Raw genomic sequence first — 13,997 nt, 5'->3', positions numbered from 1 at the left:
AACCTGTGACCCCTGGTTGATAATACATATTCAGGTGTAGTGTTTAGTGTTAGATGTAGATTTAGTGATGTTATTTTAGCGTAAGATGTGGATTTAGAGTCAGATGTGGATTTAGTCATGGTGGTTGTGGTGGTGGAAGTTGTTGCTGTAGTTTCTTTGTAGTCGAAGGGTTGAAAGCTTTTATCATATACCTTTCCTCTTAGCACAAATACCTTACTGTATTTGTATCTATTTGGCTTTGCCCTTTTACTTTAGCACTGGTTATGGTCTTTGATGCTAGTTTAGAAAGGAGATACACTTATGATTTCTGACTAGCAGTTCTCTTGACTACCTATGTTGAATGTACTTATTATAAGTCACTTTGGATAATCCTCCGGTCATGTCCTTGTTCATGGGCTCTCTCCAGAGACACCTCGCTCTTTGTGGCCACTCAGACTCTCATAACAAATCAACTGCCTGTGGCACCAAGCAGGAGTATCATTATGAATCATGTGCCCGGGGTTAACTCGATTTGGCTGCTAGGTCAGAATCTGGGGGCAAACAGGCTGTTTCTTGCTTTCGTGCAAATTGGAGTTTGTAGTCGAAAAAATAGACATGGTTAGGACTGCAGGGATGGACGTATGGATGTGTGCGGTTTTGAGCATGGATATATACTGTACAGAAGGTCTTCCTGGCATCCCTCGCTCTCTCTCTCGCTCCGTCTACCACCTCCCCCCTCCCCTCTGTTCCCCCTCCCCCCACTTCCTCCATCCCCTCTGCTATTTCTCTCTTCTCTCACTTATCAGCAATATATTTTCTTCTCTGCCTCATGTCTTCCTAGGCAATGAGACATTTCCTCATTTCCTTTCTACCGGTCACTCCATATGGGGTCCTCTCTCCATTTTGTATCAGCAACAACCTGACCTTTTCTATGGAGCTGATAACTGGGGAGGTGCAGGAAATTAGGTAACCAGCCCCCCCCCCTTCCAAGCCAACAACCTTCGCTGTTTACCCTAGTCTTTTATGGTTCCCCCGTGGTTAACGGCAGGCGGCGAGGTGTGCGTTGATGTTTATACGCCTTGCAGGGTGTAGAACAGACTCAGTGCTTGTTCATCCCGGCGTTTGGGCCGCCGGTTCGGCCCATAACGGCGGCAGATGTGCGTTCGTTGACCCTTGACCCAGAAGTAAACACCATATCTGACGCCTTCCCCCAACCTCCCGCCATCCCCTCAACAACCCCCTAACACACGCCATATGGTGAGAAATAACAAACCAGCTCTCAATGCTCGCTCTGTTCCTCTGCACCAACTCACTGGTTCACTATCGCAGAGGGGAATGGCGTGAAATAACTCTGTTCTTCCCATAACAAATGGTGATACGGACCGTATCGCCATGAGAAGATTATGTGATCATGTCTTAATTGAGGACCTGCAGAATGTTCCAGCACAGTCAGTTCACATGGGCAGGTCCCAGGGTGTGTTGACAGATTAGGTCTTTGTTTTCTCAGTAGGGTGGGGTGTGGCAGTATGAGTGTAGAAAGGCATCACGGCTTCTTCAGTGCTCTCCTCCCTGAGCGATGCTAAATCTGGCAACCCAGTCTGATCATGCATTTTAATGAGCAGCGGCAGGTGAGCAGGGTGCCCGGGTAAGAGGGGCGGGGGGGGGGGGGAGAAGCCACGCAGAACCTCCTTCTGCACCCCACAATAGCCTGATATACATTATCAGGGTCAGCATCTACTCCGCTACCCCCCCCCCCCCCCCCAACCCCCCCCCCCAACCCCCCCCCCCCTCTCTCTCTCTTTCTCTCTCTCGCTCTTCTCTTTTACCCATACATACATCCTTTTAGACACAGGTAAGGGATATGTGTGTGCTTGTGTGTGTGTGCTTGTGTGTGTGTGTGTGTGTGTGTGTGTGTGTGTGTGTGTGTGTGTGTGTGTGTGTGTGTGTATAGTGCTTGTGCATGCTAGCAGGATGGGCATTGGCATTTGGTAAATCTCTCCTGATGTTCTTGCTGGGCACGTGTGCGTTTCTGTGTATGTGCTGTATCAGGACATTTGCACGCGTGTTCGTGTGTGATGGGAGCCTTCCATGAGCACGTGGGTGGGTGTGCACCGTCTGTGTGGAGAAAGACCCCTCTCCAGCCTCTTATTGGCTAAGAACAGATTGAGGGAGGAGCCTGTTTCCCTGGCTGTTCCTGATGCATGCATAGAACAGGAGAGGCGGGGGGGGGGGGGGGGGGGGGGGGGGGGGGGGGGGTTTGGGAGAGGGGGTGGAGAGAGAGCGTGTGTGAGAGAGAGAGCAAGAGAGAAAGAGAGAGAGAGAGAAAGGGAGAGAGAGAGAGAAAGTGAAGGGGAGGGAGAGGGCAGAAGCAGCTCTGCATCAGTGCTACAGCAGAGTGGAGCAGTGTTGGCTTGGCTCCCTGATCTTCCTCTATCCAACACAGCGCTCAGACCCTGGCTCGCGAGAGGCAGGGCATTACAGACCAGAGCTCATATTGACAAATCCATCACCTCTGGATGTGTGTGGGTTGTGTGTGTCTGCGTGTGTTCGCCTCTTCTCCTCTCCTCTGTTGGTGGACGCTGGAGGACACCAGCGTTTAGGACACCTCTCTGCATCTCTCTCCTGTTGGACTATTAGAGCACACCGCTCCACACGTCTGCAGCTACTTCTGGAGGTCTATGACAGCGTTGTTACTGTATTTGGACTGTGTTTCTGGAGCTGCGATTAGCTGGCTTTGTTTATCGAGGCTCATCTGGATTATTGTCACAGAGTTTTCCACTTGGGACTTTCCGATGCGTATTAGATGTGCTGGGATCCCCAATATGCAGGTAGGCGGAAAACAGAAGACTGTGTTTTGTTTTTTCTGCACATCATGGGGAAACTCGGTATCTCTTATCCCTGCAGGTAAATCACTGGGGGTCGAGCGGTGGAATCAATATTAGTGGGGAGACTGTTTTTGTTGCTGGCCCGGTGTTCTGTCCAGCCAAGTTCCCCTGTGTGATAAGTTACCCTCACCAGCTAGCTCTGGATTTTTGCCTCTTGTAGTTCTCTTCTTTCACTGGCATATAAACGTCACTCCCAGCTATAGAGAGTTTCCCCAGAGATGACCGCAGAGCTAAACTGACCTGTCCCCCCACCCCACCCCCCCCCCTCGCAGCTCAAACATGAACTCTTCCTCCTCGTCTGACGTGAACCACAGCAGCTCTCCCTTCTGTCTGCTGGGCGCGGTGGGCTACTCTCGCGCCCTGGACACCTGCGTCCTCGAGGCGGTCGTCGTCCTCTTCCTCACCGTCCTCATCATCACCGGCAACCTGGTGGTCATCTTCGTCTTCCACTGCGCCCCCCTCCTACATCACCACACCACCGGACACTTCATCCAGACCATGGCCTTCGCCGACCTGCTAGTGGGCGTCAGCTGCCTGGTCCCCTCCCTGTCCCTGCTGGGCTACCTGCGTGGCCTGGATGAGGAGCTCGCCTGCAAGCTCTTCGGCTACATGGTGTCTGTGCTGAAGAGCGTCTCCATGGCGTCGCTGGCCTGCATCAGCGTGGACCGCTACATCGCCATCACGCGGCCGCTCTCCTACGCCACCCTTGTGACCCCCTGCCGGCTGAGGGTGTGCATCGCGCTCATCTGGGTCTACTCGGCGCTCGTCTTCCTGCCGTCCTTCCTGGGCTGGGGGAAGCCGGGCTACCACGGCGACGTGTTCCTGTGGTGCGCCGCCTCGTGGCAGACCGACCCGGGCTTCAGCTCGTTCATCGTGGCGCTGCTGTACGCGCCGGCGGCACTCACCGTCTGCTTCACCTACGGGAGCATCTTTCGCATCTGCAGGCAGCACACGCGGGAGATCACGCAGCGCCACGCCCGCTTCGGGCCACAGGAGGGGGAGAGGGGCGAGCGCGGCGAGGGCTGCCCGGACAAGCGCTACGCCATGGTACTGTTCCGCATCACCAGCGTCTTCTATGTCCTGTGGATGCCCTACATCCTCTACTTCCTGCTGGAGAGCGCCGGGCTCTATCGCCACTTGGGGGCCTCTTTCCTCACCACGTGGCTGGCCATTAGCAACAGCTTCTGTAACTGCCTCATTTACAGTCTGTCCAACAGCATGTTCCGAAAGGGCCTGGGGCACCTGTTCAGGCCTCTCTGCACCCCCTGTCTGGGCTGCGCCAAGGAAAAGAAGCCCCCCAAACCCTCCAGCGCACCGCCAGCCCCCACTTGCCAGGTGTAGGATCCAGCCCCAACAAGGTTAGGTTTGGGTAATTCTACAGCATTGGCCCTTGAGTGTGTGCACTGCATTGTAATGCAATTGCATATGACAGGGTGTTTTGGTTCCACAGTGATGTATGTGGAGGCCCTCCGTGCCCAGTGCAGAGATAGGTGTCCATGGAGGTGCCTGTCATCTCAAAGAGGCTGTCTGTGATGAGGAAGGAGCCTGTGGAGCTTCTCTGGAATGTTCTCCCATGTAGGATGCAGTTCTATGGCTTTTGGGGTCACAATACTAGGATGAGGAGTGTGCTTGAGGTGGATATCAATCGAAATGGATGAAAGAAAAAGGAAACTAAATAGAGTAGCAACTTTACAACGACTGTCTTCGGTGCCTGTTTTGATGAATCTGTGAACCTCTACTGATGTTTTAAATGCAAAAATGACATGAGCACAATGCGACTTGTGTTGTGATATAGCCACTAAGGTGCAAGTTTGTTCTCCCTGTTAAGTCTGTTGACTGAAATTTTTTTGAATCTCTCTGGGTAGAGAGAATAGAGATGTAAAGAAAGATGTAAAACACTTGAAATACTGTCCCGTTTTCCATTGAAAATAACTGTTTGCATTCTGTAGCTGTAATAGGTACAATAGCAAGTATATGGGCAAAGTGTTTAATAAAGATGTTGCGAGCATGTGTGTGTGAGACATGCAGAGACTAACAGCCTTAGAGAGTGTGCTGGACATAGCCTTTTCCCAGAGAAGAGACTTGCGGTGTATTCAGGAGCTCATGTGAAAGGATTCCTCTTGAAGTTGGGTGTTAGAAGCAAGTTCAAAGAATGTTTATGCAGTGTTGAGTTTCACAGGAGAATGTTGATGTAACCTACAAATTAACATTATTTTCCAAGATGGCCGTCTGCATGCCCATAGGCTTTGTGTTCCCCCCCCTTCCCCGCCCTTTTCACAGCAGCCATTTTGGCATATCAAAGCAGGGTAAACACAGGTGTAATTAATAACATTAATTATGGACCTGTTCCATTTGCGCCAGGGCCCTGATATAGTGCATGCTGGCTCACTGGAATGGTTGTGACACTAAATAGAATGGGACCATAATATTTTTGATCAATTACACCTGTGTTCACCCTGCTTTGACATCAAAATGGTTGCTGTGAAAATGGCCTACTGTATATGACCTGTCTTCAGTGTGAATTCTCAGCAAGAAAACATGTTTATTTATTCAGAATTTTATTATGTTGCCTCCTCAGGTCTATAACGTCAGTTGTTTTTTCAGGTGTTGGCTGATGCATTTAGACTGGTCTGTGTTACTGTTGATCATACATAACTCTTAAATCACAAGTCACGTAATTTGATAGCAATATCGTGATATGAGTACGTCATGTTGAGCAATATTTCATCTCAGAGGAGAAACCCAAGTTCACCATATAAAGAGATCCTCAAATTGAACGCTCACTTTATAGTTGAGCTATTCTCTCACTGTCTGCCGTCTACTGTAGCTCCAGATAGCGTCACAGAGGAACATTTACAGAGGAGAGTTACTGGTTCTGGGAAACACCAGAAGGCCAGAGAATATTCCAGCTAGGGGTCATAGAGGCTGTGGGTTTCTTAGCTCTTATGGAGCTCTTCTATGGGCTTAGAAAATTGACTGCTGTGTTCCTGAGAGATTTATACTGGGTTAAGTGTATGTGTGAATGGAGGTGAATAGACTGTGATGGGGAGTTTTGACATGTACTGTACACAATCAGAGACATTTATTCACTCACACGTACACTAGAGACAGTTAGTGTCAACTTGCTGTAACTTGGAGACGCTAGAGATGATTTGACATGCTCAATGAATTCTATTTCTCCTTGGCAAATATTCCTTGACATGCCTGAAGGGAATCTGTGTAGGATTGGGTAGAAGTCTATCTACACTACAGTATGTAGCCTACAACAGTGGTAGTAAATCTGTAACATTGAGAATGAACTGTTGTGTTTTTGTGATCTAAAAAAAGTATCTTTGTGATGTAGACAGTTTTCATGCATGATGCTGACATCGATAGTTAAGTAGGATCAATATCCTTTTGATAATGCTTACTAAAACAATTTTGTGAAAATACACAGTTACACAAAACATTGACAGTGTTGACTTTAAGCTAATATTGTTTCATATGGCATATCGTCATTTTGTGGCATTTGCACAAATCTACACTGTAGTTCAAAGAAAGGTTTATTTTTTATAATTGATTCATGACAGAGAACCTTTTCAAGCGTGTGACCTGTCTCACACTTTTAGGAACTAGTAATGCGATGTGTAACTGTTTATTTACAGTATTACCCTACGCTTGTTCTCCTTATCTATGCTGCTGTAGTGCAGCGGGGTCTGTGCAATATACATTTTCCATCCTCTTCCTGCTGTACTTGTCTCAAGACAATGAAGACATATCAACAATAGAACAACAGTATTACAAAAGGGCTCTTAATTGTCTGACAGAGCCATTGATAAACAACATTACATGCATGTGGTCTTCAATGTTCTTCCGTAGCGGATTGGAGAAATGTGTGGTTTATTTGGCTCACATGACTGTTATCTTGAGGTGAGTGTGAAATGGGGGCTCTGTCCGCTGACTGTAGTGTTTGTGTTTGATGTAGTTGATTACACTCACATGAATGCTATTGAATGGGCGTATTCTGTATAGCCTTGTGTATTTGTTGTTGAGTAGACAGTTGTATATAAACTGGCCAGGCTGTAATCTGCCATGCAGTGAATTACGTTATTTTGCACTTGTCAGAAGAAATCACCAGCATGTCTCATACAGTAATACTTGAGATGTGTATGAAATAACCAAGATAAATGTTGACTTTTATGGTAGCCACTACATTTGAATTTTCCTGAATGGCACAAGAAGGCTACCCTGTCTGTCCCCTCCTGATGTTGAGAAACATGCACTGTAAAATGTGTCTAATATAGTAAATGTAACGTGTACATTGATTACAGTAACTACTGAAGTTTATGAAAACTTCATTCAAATCTTTTTTTCTATACATATGCATCACAATCATTATAATGGTACAGGACTCAAAAGAAGTTTCCGGCTCATTTAAGCTTTGATGAAGCTTAAATGGCTCATTTAAGCTTTGATGATGTTGAAAAAAACATGTTATGTCAAAGCATATGTTGATTTTTTTTTCCTGTGGGAAAATCGTTGTGTTGTCAGAATCAGAACAGAGTGAAAAGATAGAGTCTTGATCTCGAGGGAACTGTTTTTTCTTTATGACCCGGACCACAGTGTGCCAAATTAGGAGTAGAACCGGGGAGGCCTGGGTTGAGGGTTGGGGTAGGGGGTGAGGGCTATGTATTTACATTGGAACAAAGCACTCCCATTCCCCAATGTTGGTCAAAATGATGACACCACTGAATCAATGGCACTGAAAGGGTTTATCATGATGGATAAAGAAATGTGAAGTGTAGATGTGCTTACTGTATATACCTGTAGGTACAGTAAGGTGAATGAGTGGATAGCAATATGGAAAAATTGCAAAAACAGTGACATTTTGACATACTGTTGTAAGTATAGTATGACATGGTGGAAAAGTGTAACTAGTAAATTTTGCTACACCCAAATATCTTAAAGTGCATGTTTTGTGTTTTTTTGGGTGGGGGGGGTTGTTCAATGTTGGTCAACCAATGTACACAGAAACACCCACGTCTATAGCAATCTGTGTGTAAAGGTCTTGGTGGATTAGAACTTCTACTGTACTGTGCCTCAGTGTGATGCTCAGATCTGTATGCATTTGATTACTATTGATGACCCACTTGGATTCCGGATTGTACTGCAACAATCATTAAATGTGACGTTACCTGTACGCGCAAGTGGTCTGAGTCATTCTTTGTGCTCTTTGTATTTGAAGCCAGCACTTTTACAATGGATCAGTCGGTTCAATGTTTGACTTATCACTTACCATAGACATGCAAAGAGTTTGAATGGTATTGATATTTTCTGTTCAGTGTCAGGGTGAATGGGTGTTACATGAAGACTAGCGCAGCTGGTAGGCAATAGTACAAGGAAAGACAGTCACTGAGTTGAGGTGGTGTATCCACGGGAACCTGGGCGATAAGCAGTCGAGCGTTATCTGCTAATCAGCAAGAATGAAGGGAGCTTAAAAAGCTCCTTTTCATGCTAACAGTTATTCTTAGCTACACGGAAATGAGTCTGGTGCCAGGGCTCAAGCTAAGTAGACCTTATTATGGAAAGGCACGCCTATTCCTTAGCCAGTCCCCACCTGACACACACACACACACACACACACACACACACACACACACACACACACACACACACAAACACACAGGCAAACAATGTAGCACCAGTGGCACCCACGCACGTACACATACTGTATACATACAGTATAGGGCACACACTCCCTCTGAAGAACATACCTGATGTGTTTGTCTGGTGGTGGTGGTGGTGGTGGTGAGGGTGGTGAGGTAGCTGTACCTAAGGATGTGTGTGTGTGTGTGTGTGTGTGTGTGTGTGTCTGTGTGTGTGTGTGTGTGTGTGTGTGTGTGTGTAGTGTGTGTATGTGTGTGTGTGTGTGTCAGACCCTGATAACCCATAGCCAGAAATAGAGGGAACATAAACATTGATGATTATCGTGAGCCAAAGAACACTAGCAGACAGGCTCGCCGCCGACCTGGTCCGAGCCCGGGCCCACTAGGACCGTGGCGGTGGGAACCTCCGATATGGAAAATAAGAATTCCTCGGCTTCCCTCTGTACAAGCAGTCCTTTGTTTGTTACCCTTTCTTCCTGTCATTCTTTGCTTGCTTTCTTTCTTGTTGCCTTTTCCCCTCTTTGAATGGGAACAAGGCTCAGACGACTGAGACAGAGTGGGGGGGGCGGGAGAAAGAAAGAAAGAAAGAAAGAAAGAAAGAAAGAAAGAAAGAAAGAAAGAAAGAAAGAAAGAAAGAAAGAAAGAAAGAAAGAAAGAGAAAGGGGAAAAGAGAAGGAGGGGAAGAGAGAACCCACAGTAGATGTATTAGTGCCCCAGGCTTTTCTTTAGCTCCCTCAGACCTGACCACAATGTTGTATGCTGTATCTAGACAGACAGGCAGACAGACAGACAGACAGACAGACAGACAGACAGACAGACAGACAGACAGACAGATAGACAGATAGACAGATAGACAGATAGATAGATAGATAGATAGATAGATAGATAGATAGATAGATAGATAGATAGATAGATAGATAGATAGATAGATAGATAGATAGATAGATAGATAATCCCAGTGGGGGGAAATTGAGTGTTTCAGCAGTGGAAAAGTACAGCAGCAGTGGGGAAAAAAGTACAGCAATATAAAGAACATAGAGAATATACATAATTAAATTACAAGAAATATATACCTACAGTATGCATAAATATAGAATATATACATACAAACAGTCTGTACTAATACTCAAAAATGCATACATACTGTACATGCATACACACATCCACAGCACTCAGGAACACTCAAGCACTATTAATAGAGTCTGATGGCCGCAGGTACAAAGGAGCGTCTGAACCGCTCGTTTTTGGGTGGGATGAACCTGTGAGTGAAGGTGCTCCCCATCTGCCACAGCTCGTCATAGAGGGGTTGGGAGGGCTCGGATACAGGAGGGACGGATTTCAATATTTCAACTGAGGTATCATATGGCTCATATGGATGGACTAGTGAAGAGAAGAAAGTTTGAAACTGTAGGGATTCAAAAGTGTATGTTTGTTTGTGTGTGTTGAAATGCGCTATACAAATAAAGCTTTGATTGATTGATTGTGTTGCGTGTGTGAGAGAGGCAGGAGGGATTGCAGACAACCTGATGAAGGTCAGACGACCAAAATGTTGTATATATTAAATTGATTTATTGCAAGTGAAGAAGGCAGTGTGTGGGAGTTCTTTCGTTCCTAAACTACCATACCAGTCAGGATCAACAGTTCTTCACAATCTTGATTTTACTGGACTGATACACATGTCAAATGTAGGGTAATAAGGGTACTGTACATCTCTGGAATTCTTCTGATTAAAGATGGGGGCCACATTGTACTGTAGCTATAACTAACTAGCTCACTGCTGAGCCCAATTCTCATCATCTACAGACTCAGCAGTTTTATCTCAAGAACACCAACAGTCCAGGACCATTCATAAACATTTGGAGAAATCCCTCCCTGAGCTGTTAATGTGACATCTAGTCTAAAGGGATGAGAAATGGGGTGGGAGCTCTCAAATGTTGATTCATGCATGTCTGTCTATCTGTGTCTGTCTGTCCGTCTGCGTGTGTCTCCTCTCTCTCTCTCTCTCTCTCTCTCTCTCTCTCTCTCTCTCTCTCTCTCTCTCTCTCTCTCTCTCTCATACCCAAAGCTTTTCAACTAGATCCAGCCAGGCAAGCCCCAATCTATTATTCAAAGAGGCTTCTCTGGTCCACATAAACAGAGCATCAATAATGGAGCCTCAGGTGATTAATCATTGAATGGAGCAGGATTGTAATGTACTGTATGGGGCGGCATGTACAGTATGGAGGATGTGGGGTGCGTGGGCGGGCTCATGAAACCCTCTGTAATCCTTACATCAGCGCTTCCCCCTCTCACCAGCAGGGGGACACTATGGAACGTCAGCATGCTGGGGAATGCTGTCGTCGGCATCACCTCCAGCTTCATCTGCCAGCTGTGATGGAGGCTTCAACAGAGAGAACACAGGGAGTGTCAGGAGGACACCAGCTCCAGGGGCAATGATTGGTTCCTCTCACTGTAGGGATGTTCAGACAGATCTCAGATCAGTTTGTTTGGGAGAGACAGACAGCTCTCACTGTAGGGATGCTCAGATCTCAGGTCACTTTGTATAGGAGAGAAAGACAGATCGCGCTGTAGGGATGCTCGGTGTCGTTCTAGACTAAAAACATCAGAAGAAGGAATAGTGCTCTAAACCTTGCCTGGGACAGCCTAGTCAGTGTGATCAGGCCACCAGTGATTTGAGAGGCTCTTATATGAGACTCATGAGCGGAGAGATGGAGCAGCAAGGAAAGTCAGCAAAATGAGAGTACGATCACATCAGTGATCACAGCAGCCCCAAAAGATACTGTAGCCTATCCTCTGATCAATTTAAGCCGCAGTGCAGTGCAGGCACAAAATGATTAAGCAGGTAAGGGGGGGTGCATGTGTGTGTGTGTGTGTGTGTGTGCGTGGAGGAGAAGGGGGAGGGGAGAACACATGCACATAAACATTCTCAAACACCACAATGTAGACTACACTGCATGTTCTCTATACTGTATGTTGTTCACACAAATGGAGATACTATGCAGCACAGTTCATGCTACAGTACTGAATAAATGAGTGTTGGTTTGCAGGTGGAGTGAGTGTGTAAAAAATCTAATGTTTGAGACTGTTCTCAGACCAGAGTCACCATTAATATTACATGATGTCCCCAGGTCACCACAGGCTGGTCACAAGCATCCGCACACCAGTTTTGCTATTCTTCCATCCATAATCGAGAGTGAGAGACGGTATATAGATGTATACAGTATGATGTGACCACATGCCCTTGCATCCACTCACATCCACACACACCAGGTCAAAACACAGACACACAGGCACAGAAAGCATGCACACTCTGCACCAATGCATGAACAGCTGATTTATAGTGAGACAGTATGATAGTCACACAGAGATCTTCATTGTTAAATTGACCAGGACAGACAGACCCATGGCGTCAAGAATGCAATCCCTAAGGGAACAGAAGGCCTGACACCTCTTTTCTCACCTCTGCATCATAAGATTCTACTGTAGAACCATCTCTCTATCTTTCTGAGACAGCACCAGGCTCTGACCCAACCAGCTGGGAAACTAGATAGATACTTTAATGATCCCCCTAGGGGAGAAATTTTGTGTTTCAGCAGTGGAAATATTACAGCAAAGGTTGGAAATATAGATACAGAATATACATTGTAGCAATAAGCATAAAAAGAAGAACAAGGACTATATACATCCAGCGGAGGCGCTGGGATTCCTTCTATCCTCACAGCGGTGGGGGGGGCTACGTCGAACCTGTTAAAGAACTGGTTTAGCTCATTAGCATGTTCTTGACCCCTCCCCCACAGCTGGGACTGAAGGACCCAGCCCAGTGATTCTCTTCATCCCCTCCCACACCTCCTAGGTGCTGAACCCTCCACCCTCTCTCTGTAACTTGTTTGGGCCTTCCGCAGCTCCCTCTTCAGTTCCTTTTGGCTGACCTGGCCTCCTCTCAGTCCTTGGCTATAAAGGCCCTCTTTTTTGGCTGACGGGCGGAGCCCAACAGATCTAAAATAGGGTTTGTCTCTTTCTCACTCCCTCTGCCCCTCCGTCCTTTGTTGACTGCAGGCAGAGTGAGTGGCAGGCAGCACAGAGAGCAGATTGCACTCATGAGAAAGAGACTGCTCCCTCTCACTTGTAGAGGCGATTGAGTCACTGGGTACAAATTAACATGGCCGCCACTCAACGTCAATGCAACCCTGTGTAAACAGGAAGTGAGTTCTAGCTGCTTAACGCATCATCCCTTTGACATTCTACTTAATATTCATACTCCATAAGGCTGAATGGGCACAATAAAACATGGCCGCCACTAAATATCAACGCAACATAAACAGGAAGTGAGGTCTATTTGCTTAATGCATTATCCCTTTGACATTCTACTTAATATGCATGCTCCTAAGAGTCAGCGGGCACCAATTAACATGTCTACCAATCAACGTCAACACAACACCGTGTAAACAGGAAGTGAGGTCTCACTGCCTAACACATCATCCTTTTGACATTCTACTTAACATGCATACTCCATAAGGGTGAATGGGCACAATTTAACATGGCCGCCACTCAATATCAACACAATGCCACACAAAAAGGAAGTTCTCATTGTTTAATGCATCATCTCTTTGACATTCTACACATTAATATGTACATTCCATAAGGGTCAATAACTAACTGCTGACTCTACTGTGTAAATATCCAGATAAGCTTTACTTCACCTTCTACAGGGAAGTGCATAGGGCAGGCAATTACATTTCTTCAGAACTATCAAAAGAACTGTATGTACGCCCATCAGCCATAAGCCAGGCTGGACCTGGCCTGGTCCTGTTGAGGGCTTTAATGTTTTGTTAATGTTGTGTTGTTTGTTGTAGAAGCAGCCTACCTTTTGGGTATGATGCATTCCGTACAGAGCGTCATGTAGTGTGTCGTGCAGTAGGAGAGACCGTCCATGTCCTCCTTGTAATCCTCTGTGAATGGTTCCAGTCCATGGTCTGGAGACAGGTAGTCGGCTGCCACCTGGGAGGGAGAAGGGGGAGGGGGGCTGGCTCCAATGTATATTGCATGTATGGCCTATCATTAACACTAGGGGAGGCCATGTCCCAGACATGGATTATGAGATGTGTCCTTAAATATGGCCACTAGAGGGTACTCTTACCTAACTCTGCATATCCACTCTCATGCTTCTCATGTGTCTTTCTATAGATTGAAATGTATCAGTAGAAATTAAAGCACATTAAATATATATGAAAAAAAAACGTACAGACACAGCTAAATAACTTAATTGTATAAAAACATGTCTGCTACTTCTAAAAGTAATTGAGGCCCATTCCATGCTTGGTGTCGAGGCACTGTAATACATATACAGTAGGCCTACTAGTAATCATTACATTACATTTACATTAGTCATTTAGCTGACGCTTTTATCCAAAGCGACTTACAATAATTGCATTTAACGTCTTCCATCTCCATCTTCTCAGCTCCATATGAGTGAGTTACTCCTAATGTG

The 13,997-nt window shown here is 46.2% G+C and overlaps 1 protein-coding gene across 1 annotated transcript; it reads left to right on the top strand.

Moving 5' to 3' along the window:
* Positions 1 to 3,143: 3,143 nt before the first annotated feature.
* On the top strand, positions 3,144 to 4,205 carry LOC311324876 (putative G-protein coupled receptor 21; the record flags this gene model as incomplete). The annotated part of the gene is made up of 1 exon (XM_084457473.1): positions 3,144 to 4,205. The coding sequence occupies one exon, from the start codon at positions 3,144 to 3,146 to the stop codon at positions 4,203 to 4,205; it is 1,062 nt and encodes a 353-aa protein (XP_084313599.1).
* Between the last annotated feature and the right edge of the window lie 9,792 nt (positions 4,206 to 13,997).

Source organism: Borostomias antarcticus (genome assembly GCF_949987555.1).
Source record: "Borostomias antarcticus genome assembly, chromosome: 23".
Lineage (NCBI taxonomy): Eukaryota > Metazoa > Chordata > Actinopteri > Stomiiformes > Stomiidae > Borostomias > Borostomias antarcticus.
The sequence above is the reverse complement of the archived record's forward strand: the minus strand, read 5'-3'. Positions and strand labels throughout refer to the sequence as shown.